This window comes from Grus americana, chromosome 5 (genome assembly GCF_028858705.1).
Source record: "Grus americana isolate bGruAme1 chromosome 5, bGruAme1.mat, whole genome shotgun sequence".
Classification (NCBI taxonomy): Eukaryota; Metazoa; Chordata; class Aves; order Gruiformes; family Gruidae; genus Grus; species Grus americana.
This window is the reverse complement of record NC_072856.1, coordinates 698,880-725,072: the sequence shown is the minus strand read 5'-3', so window position 1 is coordinate 725,072 and position 26,193 is coordinate 698,880. Positions and strand designations below refer to the sequence as shown.

The following is a 26,193-nucleotide window of genomic DNA, read 5'->3' as shown; positions in this document are numbered from 1 at the left end:
TGCTCAGGACGAGGCGACGGTCAGGACCGAAGGCCGGTCAGGATCAGTCGACATCCAGCGCCAGATTCACAAAAACCCGCCCAGAGCCCAAATTCCACCAAAAAGCCGCAGCGTGGGGCCAGGCTCTCAAAAACCGCGAGTGCCGAGGGGCCCTCTGCAGCCCTGAGCGGGGGAATGGGAAGAGGGGAAAGCGCTCGGTGGGGACGCGGGACATCGCGCAGCGCCCGCTCTATGGCCCGGGCGGGTGTCGGCAGGGTGGCAGGTCTGTGTTTTGCAGGAGAAGAGGTCATTACACAAATTCCTTCCCCCCCCCCGATTAATTTTGGCTGCCGCTTACCTCTCCTCATTTCCACAGTGGCTCCCGCAGCTGGGCACAAAGCCCAGCACCCCCCTCCTTTTCCACACCCCGCTCCCCCCCCGCTCGCCCGCATCCCCCGCGGCTCTGCCCGGCTCCGTGCGCCCCGTCGGGGCCGCCCCCCCCCCCCCGCTCCCCCCGCCAGCACCGGGCGGGTCCTGCCCGTCCCCCTCCGGAGCTGGCGGCGGCCGGGGCCGCTCCGGGGGAGGGGAGAGGCTCGTCCCCCCTCGGAGGCGGCTATAAAGCGGCTCCGAGCCGCGGCCCCAGGCAGAGCGGCCCCGGCCATGAGCGCTGCGGGGAGCCCCGACGGGGCGGCCGCGGGGCCGGTGCTGCTGCTGCTGCTGCTGCTGCTCGGCGCCCTCCTGCTGCTGGCCGGGGCCCGCCGCCACGCCGGCACCAAGCGGGGGGGTCCGGCCGGCCGGAGCCCCCCGGGACCCTTCGCTTGGCCCTTGGTGGGCAACGTGCTGCAGCTGGGCCGCCTGCCCCACTTGGCTTTCGGCCGGATGGCGCGCCGCTACGGCGCCGTCTTCCAGCTGCGGTTGGGCCGCCGGCGGGTGGTGGTGCTCAACGGTGAGGCGGTCATCCGGCGGGCGTTGGTGGGCTTGGGCGCCCGTTTCGCCGGCCGCCCCGATTTCCCATCCTTCGAGCTGGTGTCCGGAGGGCGCAGCGTGGCTTTCGGCTCCTGCTCACCCCGTTGGAGGGCTCGCCGGCGCCTGGCCCACGCCGCCCTGCGCGCACGCTCGACGGCGGCCGAGGTGGAGCGGCACGTGGTGGCCGAGGCCGGGGACCTCGTCCGGCTCTTCCTGCGGCGCAGCCAAGGCGGCGCCTACTTCGAGCCCTCCCCGCTCTTGGTGGTGGCCAACGCCAATGTCCTCTGCGCCCTCTGCTTCGGCCGCCGCTATGGCCACACTGACGGCGAGTTCACGGCACTGCTGGACCGTAACGACCGCTTCGGGCAGACGGTGGGGGCGGGCAGCGTGGTGGACGTGCTGCCCTGGCTCCTGTGCTTCCCCAACCCCGTGCGCCGCGTCTTCCGTGACTTCCAAGCCCTCAACCGGGAGCTGCACGGCTTCGTGCGCACCAAGGTGGCGCAGCACCGCCAGACCTTTGACCCGCACGCCCTCCGCGACGTCAGCGACGTCATGATCGCTGCCGTGGAGCGCGGTGACAGGCCCCCCGAGGGACTGGGACCCGAGGACGTGGAGGGTGCCATGACCGACATCTTTGGCGCGGGGCAGGACACCACGTCCACGGCGCTCTCGTGGGTCCTGCTGCTGCTGCTGAAGCACCCGCGGCTCCAACAGGACCTCCAGGCCGAGCTGGACCAGGTGGTGGGACGCTCCCGGTTGCCCACGGCCGAGGACCGGCCCCACCTGCCCCTCCTGGAGGCCTTCATCTACGAGACACTGCGCTACAGCAGCTTCGTGCCCATCACCATCCCACACGCTACCACAGACGACGTGGAGCTTGAGGGCTTCCACATCCCCAAGGGCACCGTGGTCTTCATCAACCAGTGGTCGGTCAACCACGACTGCGGCAAGTGGCCCGACCCGCAACGCTTCGACCCCACGCGCTTCTTGGACGCGCAGCAGCGCCTGGACCGCGACCGCGCCGGCAGCGTCATGATCTTCTCGGCCGGACAACGGCGTTGCATCGGCGACCAGCTCTCCAAGCTTCAGCTCTTCCTCTTCACCGCCATCCTCCTCCACCAGTGCTCCTTCCACGCCAACCCGGCGGAGCACCTCACCATGGACTGCATCCACGGGCTGGCGCTGAAGCCGCGGCCCTTCACCGTCACCGTGCAGCAGAGGCACCCCGCGCTCGCCCAGCCCTGAGCGTCTGCCGGGGGGGGGGGGGGGGTCCCGTCTGCGCTGCACCCCCTGGGTTTGGAGCTGGCAGTGCCAGGGCGTGGGGGACGGATCCTGCTTTGCCCTACCCGTCTGTAGGGTGACGGGCAGTGAGTCCCCGCAGCAATAAACGCCTTTGACATGGGACCCGGCTCCGCTCGTTTTCTCCTGGGGGGGTGGTGGCTGGAAGCATCCGTCACGCCGAGCCCCCGTCCTGCACCCCCTGAGCTCTCCCACCCCAGGACAGGTCAAAACCCACCTCCCCACAGCGACCTCCCTGCCAGGAGCAGACACCCCCCCCCCTTTGCCCCAGGGGGTAGCAAGGAGAAATTTGCTTCGTCCCCCACAGCACAAGGCTGGGCAAGGATATTTGGGGGGTGTGTGTGTGTGGGGGGGTGTGTGTGCACTTCCCAGTGTCAAGGGAAGCCACGTGGGAGCCGAGAGAGGCCGGGGGGGGGGGGGTCTTATTGATGGAGCTCAAGAAGAGTTTCAGGACCAGTTGCCGGGGTGGGAGGATGGCCCCATCACTTTGAAGCCATGAGCAAATGTCCCTGCTCCGGTTTGGGTGTGGAAGGAGTTCTGGGAAGGTTTTGGGGGGGGCCTTCTTCTCCTCCCCCCCCCAATCCCACTGGAGGGGCTCGTGGTGTGGAGGGACATGTCCCTGGGCACGGAGTGACCCAGGGGAAGGTATTTCTCCTCTACGTGCCTTTGCTTGAAGCAGAAAGAGGCTTTGGGCACCCAAAATCAGGCTCTGGCAGCGTGCACTGAGCTGCTTTGCTGAGATGGGCCCTGGCCCGTCTCCGAAATCAACCTTCCCCCCCCCATTCAGCTCCTGAATGACATCTGGCAGCACGACCTGCAGCTGTAAGGAAATGCGCTTTTCTTGGGCACAACCCCCCCACGCACCAAGGAACGCCATCCCTGCCGGGCAGCCGGCAGTCCCTTGCACGCCGCCGGCACACGGCCGCACCGCATCACCGAGTTGCTAAAGCAGATAAACCTTAGCAAGCGTTTTTTTTTCACGGTCCAGCCGAAGCTGATAGAGTTGGCTTTATGTCAGGGTGTCTTCAGCTCTCTGTGGTCCCAGAAGGGAGGACAGAAGCAGCCACACGAGCTAAACCCGTGCTTATCTCAGTGCCACCCGAGGAGCTGCAGAGGACGGCACGGATCTCATCCTAACGACAATGATTTACCAGCAGCCAATTTCTCTCCTTCAGAGGCTTTACCAATCGGTAAGGCTGGATTTATGTATTTGGGGGGGGAGAAGGTGGCCTGTGCTGGTGTTTGCTCTCATGGGGAGAATGATGGTCCTAAAAAAAAAAAAAAAAAAAATCACGTTGGGCTTTACCCTGATGCCCACGAGTCAGTTGTCCCGGTCGCAGCTTCCTTTCACCTCCTGACTCCCTTTCCACTGGACCCCTTGAAATGGTGCCCCAGCGACGTTCTGCGCTGCAGCGTATTTTAACACCCCCCCCCCAGCTCTTCGTGTATTACCAACAGCGCAAACCCCCGACACAAATCCTCACCCCCCCCAACATGAACACCACGAGCAGGATTTGCACCTCCTCCGAAGGACAGCACGGAAATGCAGCCCTGGTCGTGCCCTGCTGAGCATCGGGGCTGGGGGGTTCCCGCCGCAGCGTCCCCCCGGGTGCCTCCGTGGGCTACGGAAATCACTGAGCACGAACGAGACAGCAACAGCTCTGTGGTTCCGAGGTGTGAAAGCAAGCGCAAGTTTTCTCCTCCTCTTCAGAGCCCCGTCTGGGAAAGCATCCCTTGAGATGTCAAAAACCAGAAACCAGCAGCTATCCCGGCATCGCACTCTGCCCGCTCCGAGTTCTGCCACCGACGGTCACCTCCAGCTTTTGCGGTGCAGCCGGAGACCCTCTGCCCGCCAGCAGCCCCCTCGGGAGATGCCGACACCGCAGGCGCCTGGGCCGGGGGCCAGGGTGGTCCCCTGCACTGTATGGGTACCCCAAACCAGAGGGGTGGCTGCGGGAACAGCCCCAGCCCTCCTCTGTAACCCATCCCGGCACACGAGGACGCTTTCCAGGCCGCCTCACCCCGCAGCGCTACCGGCGGCACCGGTACGACCGTGACGCCCGTGGTCGACAGAGGCAGCGCGCCCGCCATGACCCCCAGGGACCCGGCGCCAAGCGAAGGCGGCAGCAGCCGTTCGAGTGGAAACCTGCAGACTGGGGGCTGCGTGCGATCCCCCCCGCTGGCGAACGCCGCTTGCTTTGGCCTTGTCCCGCGGCGATTCCCTACTCGCCAGCAGCTGACACGGAGCCCGGCACAGAAACGCCGCGTGCCGACCATCCTCTGCCGTTACGGCTAGGCATCCCCGCGCGCTCTGCACGAGGAGGAGGAGGAGGCAAAGGCGCTGGGCTGAACCAAGAGCACCGTGACTCGCGCCCACGCTGCGGCAGAGCCTACGGTGCCGCCGGGCCGGCACCCACCGCAGTCCACCGGCCGTGCGAGCATCCCTCCCCGCGTCCCCGGCCGGTTTGCCTCTGCAGCTCCAGCTCCTCCCCTACCCGTACGGCGTTTAAACCTGGGGCTCTTTGCGCCCAGATCGTGAAGATTGAGGCGTACGCCTTTGCCGCGGCACCGAAACGCTGCTGCGCAGGAGGTCACGGCCGTGGCGTGCAAAGCGCATGGCTGCAGCTCTTCTTTCCACGGCGGGGGGAGGAATCTGCTTCCAGCACTTACTTGAATGATTTTGCAATACTTTGACCACCTCATTTCTCATGTTTAAGGAGAGAGGCTGCCAGGAAATATGATTTTTTTTTGTTTAATATGGAAGCGGGATGCTGGGAAACGCCTTGTGTATTTACAGTCCCTCGCGTCCAAACTCATTCCCGCTCCTCGGCCGCGGCGACGGCCGTCTTTGCATGCAGGCAGGTACCGCGCCGCTCCCACCACGGCTTTTCAGCCACCGAAACGCTGGAACACGCTCGCTATCGTTAAGCAAAAGACACTCGAGAGACCTGGCTGCAGAACTAAGCCTGCTACTGAGAAGAAAAGCAATCGGCCCATCGTTAATCTTGCCTTCAAAACAATTCACTGCAGGTATGTAAGCAACCAGCACAGGGAGCCTGGACACATCTCCGAGCCTCTTTGCTTTTCATAAACAACTCAATTATTAAAACCTGATCCAAAAGGCCGTTAACTTCCACGTCGCGCTCAAGCTGACAACGGGCCAGTAAATGAGAAGCTGCCTTCGTTACGGGATGCATTTATAACGATGGGACTCTCCAGAGGACAATCCTGCCTTATCTTTGTCGTCTTCAGGGTCTTCGGCCCTTCGCAGATTTTCTTTGGAGAAAGCAAAATCGAAACACATCCTACGAGAAGTAAAGCCCTGGCTACTGAAGTTGCCGAGATCACGTTCGCACGCCCAACACTGCCGTGGCCGCCGGCACGTGCGAAGCCCGGAGCGTGGCAGGTCTCTGGCAAGCTGGGATTGTGTTCAACCTTACCTTGCCTTCCCCCCCCAGTCTTCACCTCGCTTGCCCTTCACAGTGAAAACATTTCCCTAAGGTCAGCTTCTCTGCTTTTACTACGTGCTTCGCACACGCTACTCAAATATTAGCCAAGTCGACTTACGTACATTTTAATTCTATCGGTGTCTGCTGCTGAAAAAACCCCCAAGAGTTTATTTATTATAATATTCAGAGACTCTGAGGTGGGCTCATGCTAAATAACGCAGAATAAACCGGCAGCTGCTCCTTCACGCCAACCTGAAGGCTGCTCACGCCGCACCAGAGTGGCTGTAGGAAGCCCCTGTCGCCGGCACTCCTCCCGCTTCAGGTTCTCTCTCAACCCAAGCAGGGGCTGCGCAGGTCTGGTTTTGCCAGGGAATTTCCAAGGAATCACAAGTGTCATTGAACCAAAGAAATCTGGGTTTAGCAGAAATAAGCCGGGGTGGGAGTCGGAATGACTGTCCCGTTCCTAGGAGGAAGCGATGTTGACATTTCTATTCCAATACTGAGTCAGAAGTTTCCCAGCACATGGGAGAGGTGGTCACGGCTCTGGTATGCTTTTTGTTGGAAACCAGCTACAGAACTGAGTTCGTCCGCTTTTAAATCCCTTTTTCTGCACAGGCTACCCTGCCCCAAGCCATAGGGTCAACGCTGAGCTCCTCGCCCAGATGTCAAAGTTGCTTAAAATCATTTTCCCAACCGTGCTCAAGCCACCGCTCCCTGGATCGCTGGGTTAACACGCGAGCATTGCAAACCGTCCCTTTCAAAAGCCACTCCGAAACTTCTGATGGCCCGAGAGCCAGAGGCTTACGCTGGACCCAGGGCACCCTGCACGTCCATCCCCGACTCGGTGTCCTCAGTGCGTCCCACCTTGGCTAAGCCAAAGACACGCCGGTGCCACAGGTCCCATCCTGCACAGCCCCGTTTTCTGCTTCTGGGGTGCTCTTCCCTCCAAAGCAGCGGACCTCGGCGGGACGCCCCTCGTACGGGCGCTGGCTGCTCTTAGGCAAATCAAAGTTCTCTCTGAGGTGACCCAGTGCGCTGCCGTGGAAGTGGCCACGCAAGTCCTGCAGCCCAACCAAAGCCACCCCCACCTATCCCGTTAGGCAGCCTAAACCCCGTTTCCCGCTTTACGACGACTGCTGTGTTCGAACTCCCGAACTAAGAGGATTCTGAGGAACGCTGAAGCGCAGTCGGTGTTATCATTCACTCTCTCTGCAAAGTAACTTGAAATAAAAGGAGCTAGAAACCAGGCAGAGCGCCAACCGGCAAGCCCCCGGTCATGGCTGACGTTGGCCTTTAGGATCAGGACGGTCGCAGAATACTCACACCGGCTCCCAACTCATTATCCGCCTTTATTTAAAAACAACTTCACTTGGAGTACAGCGTCTGCCACCGAGCGTGGCTGTGGTACTTTGGTGCATTTTAAAAACATCAGCAGTAGTTGTATCGCCATACAAAACCCGCTACGGGTGTAACCCACGTTACGACGTATACAAACAGCACTATGGAAACAGTGAGCTTGTCCCTTCCTCTCCCGCGATTTCCTATTGCCTTTGGCACGGCCGCCCTGCGTGCAGGTACAACGACGTCAGGTAGATGATCTCGAACTGGCTGTCGGGTTTCTTCACCTATACATCTATTGGCATAAAAAGCAAGAGAGCAACACAGGTAACTTAAGCAGGATCCCCTTCTCCCTATAAATAAAAGTACTTTATTTCAAGCAGAACAGTGCAGCGAGGAGAAGTTAGTTAAATAGCTTCAGTTGTTCTTTAGCATCATAATTTAACCACAGGTAGGTACGTTTTAAAGTTAAGACAAGAGTAGCTCCAGGGAATGATTCTCTCTCACCCTGGGCTAAGTCCAGAAGAACCCATCTGGATGGGAACAGGACAGTCTCTCTACCAAAACTGTACCAGGGAAATTAATTTCTTGTGGCCCTGGAACGCATACAGTGCAGGCAGCTGAGAAATTCACATTGTACGCTGGGATCAGTACACGAAATATGTGCAAAGTTTAAAAATTGGTCTCAATCTCCGTGTCGTCCAAAAGCTACTGAAGTGCATCTCGCCTGGCGAAGAGGAGGAACGGCTTCCCCTTCCCTGCGTGCGGCACAGCCGGAGCCTAACAGGAGGCTGCACGTTTTATTGCTAAAAAAATACATCAATCCCAAGCACGGCTCGCTGGGAAGTGCTTTAGCTACACAGCCGTGCCTTATCTCCACATCGACCTGCAAGCTACGCCATTAGTTACATTACATTAATTAGTCACATTCTTCTCATTCACAAGAAGCCAGGAAAAGGGAAAACCAAAGCGAAAAAAGTTCTTTTGATCATTATGTCATAACTCGCTGGAGATCAGACTGAAAACGGCAAAATACGGCTTTTATCTGCACTTGAAAGGGTTTGTGAGTTCTGGCATCGCCTTTCATCGTCGTCTGAAGAGACGCGTTAATTAGGTTCCAGCAGATACAGCAGACGAGGAAAACCGACGCGCTAGACAGGAGCCTCCACCCAGCTCTCCAGGCAGGAGCTGTGCCTCCGCAGGAAATCTTTCCTGTATCAAAACCAGAACAACAGACCTCTCCGCTCCGGATCCCCCGGAAAGGGCCAGACCACACACACAAAGGATACACGGGAGCGAAGCGCCAGACCCCGCTCTCTCAAGCCAAAACTGAAGTCTGTTTAAAAAACCCAACAAACCAGCACAAAAGCGAAGCAGGCAAACGCAGGGAGAGCTTAAAGCGTTCACCGAAGGTCTGAAACAGAATAATAGAGTTGAAAGGCTGCGCCCGTGTGAAATCATCGGAGAGTGAACACCAAGTGGGAAGAATTACCACCATTTAACTGCCACCTCTTCCTCCAGGGAAGCAGGTTTTTCACCCAAAGACAGCAGAGGTTCTGGGCACAGCCCAGCACCCCGCACGACTGCGCCAAACGCCTGCTCCCCCCCCAAAGAAAATGACTTCGGGTTCTATCGGTCAGAAAACCAAGATCTTGGGTGCCAGTTCCCCACCACGCTGCTCAGCCCGCAACCCAAAGCCGTGCTCTTGCAAGCCGGCATTTCTCCCCTCGAGCCTACAAGCCCTGGTTGGCTGGAGACACCCCCCCCCCCCAAAAAAAAAAAAATTAAAAAACTTAAAGGAGAATTTTGATCTGTGGAACCACAGAGTGACAATTACCTCCAGAAACCCCAAACCCTAAAGTCTCCTCTACACAGTTCACGCTTTGACACCCCAAACAACAGGTGAAGGCTTGAGGGAGTTTGCAAGTAAGCAAAGCTGTGGGCTCTTGGTAGCGTAAATATTTCCTTTTCGCACTCTTCCCATTCCATACGCTGACACCATTTAGTTTAGCGATGTTTAAACAACACACAGAACAGCAACCATCGCTGATTAATATCACTCCGGGACTTGCTGGCAGGGAAAGGCAATGCAAGTGCGGCTAACTACACGGCTGGTTGGAGAGCTATTATCATTTTTCTGCAGGAAAAAAACCCCTGCAAATCTTCCCTGAAAGAATCAAGTTGCTGATCATCATCTTTTGGATATCACTGTTGTGGATTTCCCAGCCTGGCTTAAGCAATCCGAAAGAAAATAGCTGAAAGACTTGTGCAAATATTTAAAGATTGGATGTTTAGAAGAAAAAATAAAACTGGCCCTCCACTGGGAATATTCAAAACCAGACAGACTCACACAAAGGAAAAAAGGCGGCTTCGTCATTCCAGCGAAGAGCCCAAGGCAGAGCACACGTTAAACGTAAAGCAAGGTCCCGCGGTTACAGATCAAGTGCCCGCTCGTGGCATGGGGAGCTCCCACGAACGACGGGATCGGCTGGAGCCTGCCAGGACTCAGTTCTCCATTTAGCAGCGTCAACTGTTGTCGTTTCGAGCAAATGAAGCTAATTGCACACTTGCCTGGATCTCACGGGAGGAGTTCAGCATCAAAATTTCAGAGTTTAATTTGGACAAGCAAACAAAAAAGCTAAAAAGCGCCCAATCTATAAAATAGGAAAGTTTTAAGGTCGAGTTCGCTACACATTTCCCCTCCAGTGTTGTTTTCACAATGTAAAAAGCCCCATCAGCTCAACGTACGTGCGCAAGGGACTAAAAAAGGTGATTAAGAAGTTTCTCACTCTTGCGCTTTTTTTACTCTACACTTCACAAACACTATACAACATGGCAAGACGTAACAAAATATTAAAAAAAAAAAGCATCCAGTTAGCTGCCAGCTGAAACTTGAAGGGGTATCAGGAAAGCCTTGCTAAATATTCGGGGAATTTTTGAACGCAGTTTTTGCGGCAGCGTGCAGCGGTTTACCTCTCCTGCCTGGTACCCAGAAGCTGCCAGAGCAAACGTCAGTCGGCAGCTCCACCATCGCGGTGTCGCCCAACGAGTCGAGAAGAACGCTGCAGGGAAGCGCCAGCTTTGCCCCAGAATATCCCGTTCCCGTGACCAGTCTTGCGTTGATAAATAACGACTTTTCAAACTAAGTCATTACAGCTAAGCCCCAGCAGCGTAGTTTGGAGGGACACAAGTAGTTTTCACTGTGAGCGAAGGGGGTAACGTCACCGGGAGGAAGTCCTAAAGTTAAAAACTTATCGCTCACTCCTCCGACGAAAGCAACGCCACTCTTAAAAACAAAGCGTGTGCTGTGAAGGCAACCTCGTTGGGCCCCGGGCAACGACGCACTACGAGGAGCGGCGCTGGTTTCCCCCAGCAGAAAACCAGTAAGGTAGCTTAGGCACAGCCGGGGAGGACCAACAAGAGTGTGTTTCGGACACCACCCCCAGTGCTTTCACAGCAAGGAAGAAAGGGCCAACAACTCGCTCTTTCTAAGTCACTGCGGTCGGGTTTTGGGGTGTTGTTTTTTTTTTTTTTTTACGTCAGCGTCAGTGCCCGTTGAATCAGCAGGCCGAGGCAGTGAGAACGTCCCGCTGCCTCCAGTGCGTCACACTGGTGACAATCGGCGGCTCTCTGACACTGAGCTCGACGTTCTGTCTCACCTGAACGTCCGTGAAAGGCATGCTGTCAGTTACCGCAACTGACTCAACGACTACGTCTTAGTGAGGAAAGAGAAAACACTGAATCGGAAGAAAACGTTGGCTGACGACTTCCTCAGGAATGAGCTGAGAGAGCTCCCCAGCAGGCAGGCCTGGAGTTCAGGTTGTCAGCTGGGGAGTTTGTGATATAAAATATACGTGCGTATCTATAAATACGTATATACTCATGTATCTATATCACAAAGTATCTCTCTCACATATATCTATGATATATATAAAATCACAAATATTTTTATATCACAAATTCTACCTATCACCCACCCACATCTGTTTTTAGGAATTTAACATTTTTTAGGAATTTAAAAATCAAACATATGCAGTGCTGTAAGAAGGAAGATGATACAAAATTTTATCCATTTAAACCCCAACAAGATCTTTCCTGGATGTGCTGATGAGACTGCGGCGTGTTTTTTCCTGTAAACTCTTGTGGCTTATCCACGAAGTGCAATTGAAGTTGTCAGGATCATGAAACCCCTTGAACTGGAATTCCACTGTCTGTGCAGTATCAAGTGGACTGAGCCTTTACATATTTATTCTTGCCAGACCGACCGCATCTCTTCAAGTTCTCTCTCGCTTTCTGCATCCTGGAAATGCAATACAAGAAGAGATAAACATACAGCCCAACTGGAACAATCAAAAAAGAGAATTTCCTTTTTCTTCTCCAGCCCCAGACCAGGTTTGAAGTAAACCCCCAGCCTTACAGTTTCCCTCCTAATGCTGTTTTTCCCCTCCCCTGTACTTCCCTCTCGACGCTACTGTCTTTGAAGCCTGTTTAAGTTTTCCAAGTATCAAAGAGTTTCTCTCACGTTTCCTTTTGCGAGACGAGAACTGACAGCCAGAACAGCAGAACTCAAACCCCTGCTCCCTCACCGACTTTCCTACTCTGGACAAACGCTTTTGTTTTTCCTTCTCAACACGATGGAAGTCGTTTGATTGACAACGAGAACTAACATTTGCCAAGACTTAACAAAGCCACTTAAGCATTGGCTTCCTTACTCGACTCCCACTTTTAATTTCAGAGCAGGAGAGAGAATTAACTGCTCATGACTTTTCTGCCCACAGCGCTCTCCTGGTCCTTCCTGAAAATCTCCGTGCTTTTCTGATTAAACTCCTATGCCTCCGACACATGTATTTCTCGTTCTTTTGGAACAAATCCTTTCTATTTATCAGACATACCATTCTAACTCTGTCTAGAGAGATTTCCAACCAGCGTACGGGGAGGAAGCTCCCCGTCAGGCAGAGCCAGGCTGTTTCCTTCTGCAAGAAGGGAATTCATTCTGCTCCGTGCCCGGGTCTCCCCAGACGCGGCAGCGGCCAAGCGGTTCGTGCAATTCTGGACGGTGCCCTGCAGGTGGTAGCACAGGCAAGCCAGCTCCTTGCCAGATGGTTTGCCAACGTCTCTCCCCTACTCCTGGTTGGAATCTCAGCACGATACTTCTGCTACAGCAACCTAAAGGCTACTTATGGCCTTCAAAACGAGCGGCGTGAAAATGCTGCCTATTTCTATAATTCTGCCTGCCACCCAGAACGTTTATTCCATCAGGCTGAGGCTGCAGCTGTAAGAGCCGGAGGTCCTTGCTTACATTACTTGCATTTCTCATGACGATGCAAGGAACAGCAGGACAATATTAAAAGCTGATGTGTTTTTACTCAGTTTTTAACTGGCAGTAATTTGAGGGCACCTTCTATACGGTTTCTGCGTAACAGAGAAAGCACAAAGGAAAAGGAAAGTGCAAGAGAGCTCCCAGCTGGGGAACACTGCCAGATGGCGGTTTCTAAAACGCAGGACAGTCTGCTCTCCAAACCCTGTAGAAGTAATAAAAGAGCTGAAATATCCTAGATATTAAAACTAAAAAATAAATAAATGCTGGGCAGCACACACAAACTTCTGAATGGCTCAGCACAATCTGCTCCAGCCTGGGGGGGCTCAGGACCTAACCTGGCACCCAGAGAGTTAAACCTTGGCTGCTCCTCCAAAGCTACAGGGTGCTCAGAGGGGGCACTGCGGGGCTCCATCCAGCCCTGGGACCCTCAGAGGGGGCACTGCAGGGCTCCATCCAGCCCTGGGACCCTCAGAGGGGGCACTGCAGGGCTCCATCCAGCCCTGGGACCCTCAGAGGGGGCACTGCAGGGCTCCATCCAGCCCTGGGACCCTCAGAGGGGGCACTGCAGGGCTCCATCCAGCCCTGGGACCCTCAGAGGGGGCACTGCAGGGCTCCATCCAGCCCTGGGACCCTCAGAGGGGGCACTGCAGGGCTCCATCCAGCCCTGGGACCCTCAGAGGGGGCACTGCGGGGCTCCATCCAGCCCTGGGACCCTCAGAGGGGGCACTGCAGGGCTCCATCCAGCCCTGGGACCCTCAGAGGGGGCACTGCAGGGCTCCATCCAGCCCTGGGACCCTCAGAGGGGGCACTGCGGGGCTCCATCCAGCCCTGGGACCCTCAGAGGGGGCACTGCAGGGCTCCATCCAGCCCTGGGACCCTCAGAGGGGGCACTGCGGGGCTCCATCCAGCCCTGGGATGACCGCTCAGCCCGAGGGGCCCCATCTGCCCAGCGCTGGCCAGGCACGATAGTGCCCTAAGGAATAAACCTTCCCCAAAACGGGGTGCTGGGAAGTGCCGCAGTGGCTCGGCGGTTCTGCAGATATTCCAGGTAACGAGCTGCAGTGCTGGGCACGTGCAGGGCGTCCAGATGTGCCTACAGCCTAACCCTGCAAGCAGCACAGCATTTGCGCGGTGGCATGCCCGACTTCTAAGCCCGCTGTCAGACATACTCTCAACTTCTTAATATTTTTCATTATTTTGCTGAATTGCTTTAGGCATTTGGATAACAGGTCCTAAGAGAAGAAAAGAGTCCATGCTAAGGAACAAAATACTTTAAAACCTGGGCTTACAAGCTGGAACATCTTTTAGAAAACAATTTTATCTCTGTAACCATTTTATCTCTGCTCATCATCAATGAGTGCTTACTGAGACAGCTACCTCTTTTGTATTAACTGGCAGCTCCGAAGCGAGATTCATCCAGAGGTCAGCCGCAGAGTTGTTCCCCAGGTCCCTGTAACACTGTGAAGAAAAAAATGACATTGTGAGAAGGGTTAAATGGGAAAAAATAGGCAGCAAATGTAACTGAGCAATTATGGACCATGGCAACTGATAAAAAGAGCTATTTCCGCCTCTTAACCATTTGCACTGTAGAGTTTCAGGCTTCTGACATTTCCTGCAGTATTCTTCATTCACAAAGCATTATAATCACCATCAAATTATGGAATACTAGATTCCCTGGGGGAGTTTTTTGTTTGTTTTGGGCAAGGAGATTGGGTTTTGGTTGGAGATTTTAAGTTTTCCCTGTGATTTTCACCACTTTCCAAGCCTGTATTTTTATTTCCACTTACACGGCCACTATTCCTCACACCACTTTCATCATAAAACCTCTGAGAGCACATCATCTTACGAAACTTTCGTTCCCTAGGCTGTTAAAAATGAGGTTCAACTGCAAGCTCTATAACAGCTAGTATTTACAGGTCCCTCAGGTCTCACAATAGGCGTGAGAGATTCTTCAGCAAGAACTCTTCTCCAACAGCAGAGAAACAGTCGTCCCTCTGCGTAACAGGAAGGGTTTTGGTGCCGAGTCACGGAGGCATTTGGGGACGACAAAATAAGCATGGTAAAAGGAAGCGGTTGCTAAAAAACCCCCAACCCTCAGCAACGCAGTCAATCATTGTAATAGCCATAAAAAGCCAACATTCGGTTAGGATAGGGACAACAGTTAAACTCCTGCGGGGCTATTACTTCAGACTCTGAAACGTCACTGCCTGGTATGCGCATGTGTGTATTTTGGTGATTTTCCTGTTCTGAAAGAGAACTGTCTGTTCTGCTGGGAGCGCTGTCAAATTTCCGCATCTGGTGAATTCAGAATAGACGGAGTGATGGACATCCGCGAAGCCTGCGTCCCTGCAGATCAGTCAAAAATGTCAGGAGATGACTAATAAAACACAATTCCTTTTTTTCTTTGAAGCTTGACCCATCAGAGCACTAGCTCCTTCAAAATAATTAGATACCAATTGCACTTTTTAAATTTTGTGATTAAGGATGTGATCCAAAGTGCCAGAGCCTGGGATTAGGAAAAACCCCCAAACAAACCAAAATCAAACAGACACAAGTAGTCCTATTAACATCTATGCTAATTTGTGTTTGCAGAGTACTTCTGAAGCTTGACCACATCTGCCAGGCATGCGGTGAACTATTAGCCCAATAAAAACGTATTAGCCTGTGTAGATCACACATAATGAAACCCAAATTTTTACATCAATTCTGAAAATCTATTCAGATTAAGACTTGCAAGGATTCACTGCTGCAACTTCACCGGAAATAAGCTCCAAGTCTTCCGTTCTTTACTCTGTACAAGACATCTAGGGGCAATTCTGAATTTCTATGAATGCTGGCTATTTACAAGCAGAGCGAGAAGCAATTAAGAGCACATTCATCACGGTACATAAGCAGCCAGAACCAAAATGCTAGCTGATTTACAAATATGTAGCTGCTTTTACCTAATGGACTCATGACTAAATACACGCAGTGAGCTGCAATATAACAAAGACAAATCCAGTTGGTGTGAAGGGTACTGCACCTCTTGCTGGGTTTTCCTCCTCTGCTGTCACCTTCATTTTCCTTTAACGAGATGCTTATTGTGAAATAAATTCTGCACCTAGGTTCCAGTAATAATGTACTCCAGACCAAGCAGATCCCGCGACTCGCACGCTACCCTGATAAAATTCACATTCTTTGGGACATTGGGAATTCAGGAATTTCACGGATGACTAGGGCTACTCTTTGCTACGCCCACTCTGGCTAATATTCCTCAAGCTGTTTGGGTTTAAAGTATTTCTAGACTCCAACTGGAGGTTGTAGGAATTGAGCAGCGATTTTAACATTTAAGAGTTCAAAACCAATTTTGCCCTCAATGCAAACAAAAAGATCTCTGGAGCTCCGGTGCATTTAATCACCGCTCAAGACTCCCATCTGTATTGGTAAAATAGAGACAAACTTTCTCCTTTACTTTCCCCCGCGATTCTCTTTCCGTACACACCACGGCAATCCACGGTGGTGGTGGGATTAAACCTCCAGCCTGTGGCTTACAAGTTACCAGTGCCGCTTTATACAGAATTTGATCTGTTAAAAACCAAGAAGGATACTCCACTGGATGACTCAAAAGCAAAATCCTCCCTGAATTTGAATGCCGCTGCACTGATGATTTGGCCTTTTTTAGAAATGTTACCATCTTATAAAATCTTGCTTCTGCATGGAGTAATTTACACGTGCTTAGCACTTTACAGCCAAAGATATTTTTTTAATACAAATATTTCTTATCCTAGAAGCATATGACTGGACTAAAGAAAGCAGCAAGTGACGGTTACCTTGGCAATGTATATTCTTCCTGCTTTGGAAAATCCTGGGCTCAGTTCCTCAACCTACAAAGAACAGAGGGTGGGAGAGGCAGAGAAGAGCGGACATTAGGATATGCAGAGGACACAGTTAATGCCTGTATCAGGCTTATTGCATCTCTTTTTAAAAAAAAAAATTAAGAACCCAAAGATGACTAAACCCTACTTTTGTAAATACATGGATCAGCGTAAGAATTTTTCACAGGCTTGCCTGGTTGGGTTAGTAAAGTCCTCAGGTTCTCAAAGTGCCTGGGACTCAAAGAACAACATTCATACTCTCACCTAATCTAAGCGTCATGGAAGAACGGCAAGGCGGTGACATCGAGCGCTCAGAAGCTAAGGGGAGCTCAGAACCAGCCCGACGATCTCCTCCCGCGCACGCACGATTTCTAACCTCCCTGCCCATTCAGAGTCCTCCCCAAGGTGCTGGTGGTGCCAAACCTCAGCAATCTTCCCCCAGTTCTGATGATCTCCTTCCCAGCTACTAATTCCCAATTTCCTCGTTCCCCACGTCCCTCTGCCTGCCTCCATCCACCGCGGTTACAGTCACCACTCTCCACGCAACTCTGTTCCAGAATGCTCCTATCACAAACCCTTGGCTTGACCCCTATCCCAGCCACATTCAAGCTCTGAGCCCAGACCTCAGTGGAAGCACAGAGAGCACAACACAGACACCGTTCCTCCCCTTACCCGTTGTCTGGCCTCAGAGCTAGTTCCGCTCGTGCCTAACCCGGAGCTGCAACCTGCCGAAGATTTCCATTCTCTGAAGCGTGCCAGCTGTGGCTGCAAGCTGAGAGGGACCCTGCTGAGCAGAGGGGACGGGCACTCCTCCAGGGGATACCTAGCTTCCAGAGGGATGCTTCTGGGTCCTTTAAATCTCTCCCCGCATTTGAGCAAAGAAAAATGCAAGTTCCTGTTTCAAACCACGGCGCCGCTCTAACTTATCAAAGTGACAAGCTGTGTTTCTCTCTAATGAAAAGAAACAAACACTTTGCCTCAAGCTTATCTCTGAAATGGTTTAACCACTTTGGCTGAAAAGTATATTGCCCAGGGCAGATACCTATCGCAAACTTCCCTCTCAAACAATGACATTTTGGCAAAATTATAAGAAATTGAAATAAGTATAATATTCCCTGACACTCCGCAGAAGCGCTGGCCCAGTCCGTGAGTTATAAAGTGGTAGGGCAATTTGTTTCTGTAACACTTCGTCAGAGGCACTTAAGAGCAGTTCTCACGGGCACAGCCAAAGACAGTCTGTTTAACTCATTCATCTTGTGCAGGCCCTTGCAACAAGAGCTATATGCTCAAAACCACAACTCAGGCCACGTCTTAAATCCATTTTCATCAACAGGAGGACAAAAAAAAGCCATTCAGAGGGTGGGATTCTTACACCGTAGGGAGTACTCCTAAGAATTTCTTTCTAGAAATACATAAGCAATGTGCCCCTGAAACCTTAAATTAGTTGTCTTCAAAAGTTTGAAATGGAGAAGTCTGACCTAATCAGACAGCCTTTTAATAAAATATTCCAAGAGAAATTGAAATGACAGAATGCATCTACACAAGCATTCCCAGGGATGAGCTCAAGCAGATCTCTCAGACCCTGAAAGAGTACAGGCTACACCCATTTAGCGTCAAGCAATGAATCCCTCCACTACGCGGCTTTTAAAAGGAAAACCAAACCCCTTAAAAACAATTCTGACCACTTTGGGTCTAGTTCTGATGTCTTCGAAATCACGTTCTTCTGTCTGGCTATTCTATAACAGAGGCTCCAAAAGTTTTTGCTTTCACCAGGTTTTCCTCCACAGGTTCTAGTCCTTGGAGGTGTACCACGGAGCCCCGGGGGAGCGAGCGGTTTAAGCAGAGTATAAGTACTCCAACCCCACACTTCTGATTGCATTTGTCAGGCTGGCGATTCCCTCGCTTATCAGATTTCATTACCCGTAAGAAGTTTTGCAGTGCGTCCTGCACGGTGGCTGTAGGAGGGGCTTCAAACAAAGCAGAAGCAGTCTTTTTTTCAAGCCATCCCAGGTGGGAAACCTGCCAAGACAGTAAGAGGAAACCGTCAATCCCACCAGAGACACGGCATGTGCAAAGGTTTACAGACAAGGAACTAACCACTTTCTTGTAGCTGGCTCGTACGCCTGAGAGAGAGCCGGAGATCTCGGTAGTGTCGGCAGATTCTGCACGAGTATCAAAGTCCGGCCACAGAATTAAACCCGATTTGCTTTTCCTTGTCCTGAGTCAGCTTTTGCAGCTCCATACATCAGCTGCCACATGCACGGTGCTCAAAGCAAGATTTATCTCTACCACCTGACCATTACAGCCATGCAACTGTGTGGGTGGTCCGAAATCCCAAACCGCCGTACGGCAAGCGCACCAGTTCTGCAGCTCCCACCTCTGCATCAGAGCAAACACACGGAGCCCTCCCGTCTCCCATCCCGTACAAGAACGTGTTCTCGCCATACAAAGATCCCTCGAGAGAGGCGGGCTAAAGCCTTCCCACCAACAGATATTCACATTTTGAGAAACAGGTAGCTATTACAATTATTTCATGAAATCTTATTCTCCTGCTCCCAGCTCCTCTCTGGTAAGAAACACCCTGAAATTTCAGTGGGGAAAAGGATGCATAGGACTGTAACTTCTGATACTATCTTCTCGGTTTAATGCTGTATAATTCTTATAAGGCAGAATAGCAGAAGCACTAACATATTTCCGCATACATCTGGTTTTGTTTCATAGCTTCAGCAGCTCCAAGAGCATTGAGGCTGAGTAGAAAGTCCACAACAGAATAAAAAGCGAGGAGCTTCTGCTAGTTTAGCTTACTGCTCCTCTGTAATTACTGGTGTCGATTATCTCAGCTACAATCTCTGCAGTGTGACTTCATTTCTGACAGCAGCAAAGCACTTTCAAATCGTATAAACTGAAAAAGTAGATAGTTACTGCAAACTCTTATTTCTTTTTATAGGCACTAAATCTGATTTATGGTATTTGACTCCAAGCTTTTTCCTGTCAAGAAATATAAAGCAGCCGGCACGCTTCTTCTAATACCTCCAATGCTCTGTGTAGCAAGGGCAGAGGAAACACATGCAAAGGATTATACAGATATACTGTGTGCAGAAGCTCTTGCCAGCCCTGAAATGTCCCTGATCACATCCATATGTGCTTAACGGATTGAAGGCAGTTTGTTTTTACAGAGTAAAGCACGGGGAACAGTAAGCCGGTTCACAGCTAGTGCTCTTCCTAATCTGTCCTTTGCCATTTCACCTCCCGTGCCGCGACTAGAAAACTAAGTCCGGAGCCCCGAACCCTTCGGAGTTCCAATTCAGAGCAGCTCAGAAATGACACTTTTAGCAAACAGCTTCCCTCTGGGAAAGAGACAAAAAACAGGGGAAAAACAAAGAGGAGAATAGTGGCAATAAATAAATGAAACAGCAAAAGCCCAGCAGCTTTTACTCTGGCGCACAGAGGTGCGCCAAGCACTTTTAAAGCCTTTTGTTGATTTGGGGACAAAAGTACTACAAAAGCAAGAGCAAATGACATTGCCAGTAGGAAACAGCACTCTCCGTGCTTTTAAAAACTTCACTCTGTCTTCAGTACCACTAACCTTTCTCCACGTTCTTCTGGCCTTCGATGGTTAGCACCGCGCTGGGAACGGGCTCAGCCAGCGCTTGTCCCGGTCACCAGCTCAATGCTGCTGCAGTCCCTCTCGCTATGGGGGACCTGAACTTACATAAACTCTTATTAGAAACCTCTACCACTTAAAATCTAGTGCTTCAGGAGGTAACATCAGTATGAAGGTACACATTCTAGGTTTAATAGGAGGCAGACGAAAGGGAGATGCACTGCCTGAGGTGTCTCGATTACACTTAAGAAAATGACTTACATGAAAAGTGGAAGGACTCTGAACGACACTGTGTCCTGGCAGACAACAGTGCTTTTCTAAAAGCATCGAGGTGCTACACGTACAAGAATATGAGCTTTTACATCAGAAGAGGTTTCAGAATTCAATGCATTTATAGCATTCATCAGCGGAGTGTTCTTCTCGGCACTGCTTCAGGACTGAAACAAAGAGTTCCTAGATCCCACACAGTGCAACTTTTAAACTCCTTCTTCAAGCAACTAGGATATTTTCACACCTCTGCTTTCCGACAGAATATCCGAGTTCAGCAACTAAAGAGAGCATCCTCAGTCCTTATGGCTGGTGGCTTGAATCCACCTGTCTTTCATTCAAACGGAAAATTAAATCCCAATGAGGAAGAGAACAGCAATGAGTAGCAATAAACTATTTTACCTGGTAACACCACCTGCCCAAAAGATAGTAAGACTTTGGATCCTCTGGTTTCAGTTCAATCGCTTTATCGATGTGTTCCTATGGAAAATCATCACCAACACACATTACATTTTTGTTATAAGCAAATACAATATCCACAAGAGCAGGTGAACAAACGTGGAAAAAGGAAAGGAAGAAGCCTGCAATTTAAGTGTCAGTGATGAGTAAAATTACAGCTACAAAGAGATTCCAAATTTTCTTAAAATGGTTTCAGTGGCACAGAAAACCAGCATTTTATCAGCCTCAGAGACAACAATTACTACACACAAAAAACTGAAGCCGCTCTTCATTTTATTCTACCACCTTTCCAGAGCTTTGACATAACTAAATTACTGGTCACGCCAATAGCTGAGGAGGTAATAATTACACACAGCCTGTTCTGCTCCAGGTGCATCCTCTTACCCAGTAAGATCCCCACTGTGGATGAAAGGCAAGTAAAGGAATCTGAGGCAGATTAACTCCTCTCTGAAAAAGAACTGCTCTGCCTTTACGGGAGGGTGCGAGCATGCTCACAGGCAGTTACTGCAGAGTTGGTGCTGTATCTTATTACCACAGGGTAATTTCACGTTTCAAGTTCTCAGTCTCATCACATACATACATTTCATTTGCAAGACTTTTCTTCTTCTTTTTTCTGAGATTATAGCATGCAAAGGTGCAGGGCCAGACCAGTCACCCTCATCAACATCGCTGGAACTGCCTTCCTCACCTCAAACCACCCACTCATAGCATCTCTTTGAGACCTATCGCTTCCCTAATAAGAGCTGGAGCCAATTTTCCTAACTTATTACTATAGAAATAAGTATTGTTCAATACTTACACAAAAACCAGCACGTCCTTTCTACTCACCTTAAAAACATAGCCAGTTTGAATACGCTTCTGAATACTCTCATGTTCCGATAACTGCCCACAAAGAATAGCATACCTACACAGAGGAGACATTTGCATGAAATCAAACCGTTACAAATATCCACTTACATCCTGTTGGTATCTTCAGAAGGAAGACGTCTACGCGCGTTAGAGCTTCACAGCTTACTGGGGAAGACAAGGAACACCGTACGCCTTTTACAGGGAAGAGACGTACGCAGTAAAAAATTAGTGCGGAGGAAGGTATTAGCTGGAAGGATGCTGGCAAGTCAACAGGAGCGGCTCGAGGGGACGCAGACCTTCATTGCTCTGACGGCTGGAAAGCCCTCCTTCCACATAAACACTTCTACGCCCTAAATTTCTTCGCTCAGCGACAAAACTGCGTCAAAACACAGAGCAACGAGGAATAAACACTACTGCAGCAAGAGCCAGAACTACGACAAGCTCTAATGAACTAAGGCGTGCAGCGATCTTCCCTACACACCACCCAACCTATAGCGCAGCGGCTGTCTGCTCTGCGGGAGAACACGTTGTGAAAACCTACCTCTATCCTGCAGCACCGCACGGCCCCCAGGCTGGGGAAACAAAATAACGCCTTTTCAGTGTTGCAAGTGCAAAGCCATTTCCTTTTGCCTACTAAGAAACGGTAAATTCTGACCCTGAGAAGCACAGTACCTAGCAAAATCAGTTCTTTCACGAGCTGCAAAAGTGAACGAAGGTTAATTACGCGTGGATTTGCACCCTCCCATCTCACCTCCCCGCACCACAGCGGTTCAGACCCCCTCCCTCCCTCCCTGCAATGCCTCCCAACAAACAACAGATCGTAGAGGCATCGCGGGCACCGCTGCTAAACAGAGCACGCAAACTGAAGTTTCTGCCGCGCCGATTCGGTCTTTGACCTCTGCCATCCCGCCCAGGCGAGAGCTGTGGGAATTTAAGAGGCTTCCCCCTCTTCCCCGAGTGCGGCTCAAAAAATATGAGGCGGAACGGATGGACAAACGAGGAACGCAAGTCTCGTTCTTTCAAAAAAATAAAGCTGAAAAAGAAGAAAGATGCAAGTAAACCTCCCCTGAGATTTCTTTTACTACACCCAGATCCCGGTGTTGCTGGACGCTCTGTCTCATCTCGCCACACAATACCCAAGGCATCCCTGGTGATGGTTAACCGCAACAGATGTTCGTGCAGGAATTTGTCAGAAGACTTTTGCATCTCCAAGTACACTTTCTTCGGTGTCAGGAAAAAACCCACAAGACATTTCACACCTCATTGCTCTTGCCTGAACTAAGTTTTCAACGTGTGAGTTACAATACAAAGAAGTTGCGCCTCCTGAATGTTTACAATTTTGTCATTAAATCTCATTCCTTTAAAATGCTAATTTTCTTGTGAAAAAACCTCTAGTTCAGTTCTGAAATTTTTATTTTTCATGATAATGGAAAATATTACCAGACCACTGTCTTGATTGGTAAAGTTCTTTTCCCCAGCTGAAAAAAGCTGACAGCTGCCCTGCCACAATCTGTCCCTTGCAGAGGATGAAGTGGGTTTATGATCTGCCCCAGCTTGCTTCACAACAAACATCAGCCTGCGCTAAATACCCCCAACCACAACACGGCCAGGCTTTAGAAATACAAGCCAATAAAAGGCTTCTTTTCTAGGATCACAAGATAAAGCATTGCCATACAATAAATCACGCAGTCTGTAGCCCTCACTAGCGCGTAGGAACGTGCCAGCATAAGCTCCGACAGCCACGTTGTTTGGGCTCCCGAACACGTGGGCAGGCATGAAATACAGTTAGGTCAGGTTGAAGGATTTGCACCAAACCGGGGAAATACTGTGCCTTTTTACAACGGAAACGCTGCGCAACCTCCCTTCACAGCACCCCGTCCTTCCCCGGGAAAGCCTAAGGAGCCCCTGCAATAAACCCGGCGGGACGCCAAGCTGAGCCCGAGCCCCCCACCAACAGCCACCTAAACGTCAAGTGGTGCGATACGCAGCTGCCAGGGAACCCAAACGCCAGATTTATATTTATATAAGAGCCCGGTGAAGTGTTACATAAAATAAGCAGTCAACAGCAGTCCTATCTTTGTGTCATGAAATAAGCTACACAAAAACCAAACCAAAACTGGTAAGAAACGGGTTTTTCAGTGCAACCCCAGTAAAGGCGACTCTACCCGAGCCGGCTTTGCTGTCTCTGCCCTTTGCATGAACCATCCTTCCAAGCTGTGCCGGGAGGTCCAGGCCCACCAGCCTGTTGGTGACCTTCACACGCGAGACACCGCGGTCCTGAGATTTCAGGCTCTGGAGGTCTTCAGATCCCGACTTCCCTTCCTCGCTCGGCAGCGCCAACGGGCTTTCTGCTTTTATCTCTTCCGCTTGTTTAGCTTGGCTTGCTGGAGCTATTTATTCCGGTTCGTTTTGCGAAATGCCTTGGGATGAATGTCACGCGAGGCACCGCTGGGCTGCGGGAGGACGACGAGCAGTAACAGGGTAGATTAGAAATAATGAGTTAGGGACGGGGATTTTCGTCTTCTGTAAACACTATGTAACCTCTGAAGCACTGTTCAGATCGATGTCTCAGCAGTTACCGAAACCTTATATTATGATATCGCTCGAGTAATTATTAACCAGAACTGCTCATTAAGCTGCTGACACCGGTCAAACTGCAAGTTCCCATCGGAATCTCGGCTCAGTAAGGATTTCCCCATTTATTAGAAAATAAACTCTGTGGAAGCAGATATTAGCAGACGAGAGACCGTCTGTTCTTCCGGCTTAAATCCCCGAGCTCAGAGCACGCAGCTTTGAAGACCCTTTGCTTTTGATGCTGCACTCTGGCTGACTCCCATGGAAACGGGACTTTTGGCCCCCGAACACAAAACGCGCAGCTCCGCGCAGCCCGGCACCTCCAGCTCCGCGGCCAGGGGGGCGGTTTGCAAACCCAAACACATCTCTTATCTCTCTGAACTGTTTCGGAGACTGGCTAGCTGAGCGTGCCGGCGCTCCTTTCTGCAGAAGACAATCGGTAAATTAAAAACAAAGAGTGAGGCAAAGGGGAATGAAAGGAGAAGGGGAAAGGAGTGGGGAGAAGCAGCTATTTCGCGGCCAGCTGATAGAAGCGAAAGGGAGCGTGTTTTATATCGCCGGAGATGAGTCAAACAGGAAAGTCTGACCACTGACAACAGCACGAAGAGATGCAAGTCCTGTTCCATTCATTGATTTCCTTTTATTTGCTTCAAATGTATGTAACTAATTTTTCATCGCGACGCCCAACAAACTGGTGAGCTAGAATATATCCCTATTCAATCGGCATTAGCTCTGCACTGAATCTATCGAGGCTAGCCTGTTCAGCGCCGTTCAAGCAGCATCGCTAGTAAATCAAGAGGGAGGTTTTATCGCACACAGACAAGGAGATTAAAAAAAATCCTCCTCGGAGCTCAACTTTCACTTACCAGAGTCAGATAAAAGCTAGAAGAAAAAAACCCTTTCTAGTCAAATAAATACTTTGGAGAAACAGAGCTCCAGAATATACATCTTGAGAAAGAATTTAGAAGTTTTCCCAATATTTTATCAGTATTACCAGTTATTCGCCTTCCTGAGCACTGAGTAGATAGATGTTAGCCTCTTCGCTTGAGTAAGGGAAGGAGACAGATAATTAGCATGCAGGTATTCAGACAGCAATGAAACACATTGAAAATTAAAATAATCATTCCTTTAGGAATTAGTACCTTGGGAGAGACAGCAGAATTCCCAGTGACTTAACCTGAAATTAATGATCGTCTGGTCATAAAGAGCTCGGAAAAAAGCTTTAGGTTTTCTAAGGGGAGACAAGATTGAAGGGAGGACCGAGGAAGGCAGAAGCGCTCCTCTGCTGGGCATACGTCTTCCTAGATACCGGTAAGAATTCATCAAGAGCCTTGCTGGCTTGACATGGGAGATAAAAGCCCAGTTTGAGGTCAAAAAAAGCCAAGATTTATGCAAAGATAGCAAATCTGTATGTACAGACTAATTGAAAGGGGTCCTTGACGATGATGGCATGTATGCTAGAAATTTAAGCACAATAAATCATGTTCTGGATTAAAACAATGCTAATTTTCCACTGTCAGTGTCTCACTTTTCCATGGCAATTAAAGTTTTAGACATGTATTTTCACACTAAGGGTTCACATCAAAAACTGAAGTGATGAACATTGCCTTCATCCCTGTTCTGACTCACAAAAATACTTAGAGCTGCTCTTAAACTGTAAAAATAATAATAAAGTATGCATACAGGAACGCTTTCCAAGGTGCTTTCCACCACCCCTTGCATAAAATTTCATTTAATAAATCCTGAAAACTGGCCACTGCCCAAAGAGTTTTGAGACATCACATGTTTTACCTTTGAATGATCCACACGGGTTACCATATGCATGTCAGTCACAACTTTTTGAGTAGCTCACAGGTAAAGATGAGGCCCTATATGTAACTATATAGCTTTGCCGTACGGGTTCGCTGTTTGTGCTAAGCAATGCTTCATCCACCAGGTTTTGCTTTGGCTCTCTGTTCCAGAAACCTGACAGCATTTCCTCACGGAAGGAAATTCCTCTTTGCACATCTCTGTCCCAAACCTGTAAATACGGTGAGTTCTGCAGCATGGCAAGCTCCTTTTACACAAACACCTAAGCTCCCAACCTGGAACAGGCAGCTAGCAACAGCATCCTCCGTGTCCCGTGCGCTGCTGGTGTTCCCAGCCTTGTGCTCGATGAGCCACGCTAGATTTTCTTGATAAACGTACCTGGAAGGTTGCTAGAGCCAAGCCTGAACCCCTGTCCTAAAAGCAGAG

At 50.8% G+C, this 26,193-nt stretch overlaps 2 protein-coding genes across 3 annotated transcripts in view; one reads left to right on the top strand and one right to left on the bottom strand.

Moving 5' to 3' along the window:
• Positions 1–638: 638 nt before the first annotated feature.
• LOC129206544 (cytochrome P450 1B1-like) lies at positions 639–2,341 on the top strand. Its single transcript, XM_054825915.1, has one exon. It carries the CDS (start codon positions 640–642, stop codon positions 2,188–2,190), a length of 1,551 nt encoding a protein of 516 aa, XP_054681890.1. The 5' UTR covers position 639; the 3' UTR covers positions 2,191–2,341.
• Positions 2,342–7,022: 4,681 nt separating this feature from the next.
• Positions 7,023–26,193, bottom strand: part of RMDN3 (regulator of microtubule dynamics 3) — a 40,663-nt gene continuing 21,492 nt past the window's right edge. The window contains exons 7-13 of one of the 2 annotated variants that reach the window (XR_008577248.1): positions 21,364–21,439; positions 20,479–20,556; positions 18,126–18,224; positions 16,161–16,214; positions 13,729–13,809; positions 10,005–11,331; positions 7,023–7,326 (exon numbers count right to left, since the gene is read on the bottom strand). Coding sequence is in view for 1 of the 2 variants with exons in the window: in XM_054826272.1 (XP_054682247.1) it covers positions 11,278–11,331; positions 13,729–13,809; positions 16,161–16,214; positions 18,126–18,224; positions 20,479–20,556; positions 21,364–21,439 (442 nt within the window). In the remaining variant the exon portion in view is untranslated. Of the gene's footprint in view, positions 11,332–13,728; positions 13,810–16,160; positions 16,215–18,125; positions 18,225–20,478; positions 20,557–21,363; positions 21,440–26,193 lie in introns of both variants that reach the window. The other variant, XM_054826272.1, reaches the window with a different exon arrangement.

Bases quoted from the DNA above. Each gene is read 5' to 3' on its own strand.
- LOC129206544 (XM_054825915.1), top strand. From the start codon at position 640: ATGAGCGCTGCGGGGAGCCCCGACGGGGCGGCCGCGGGGCCGGTGCTG.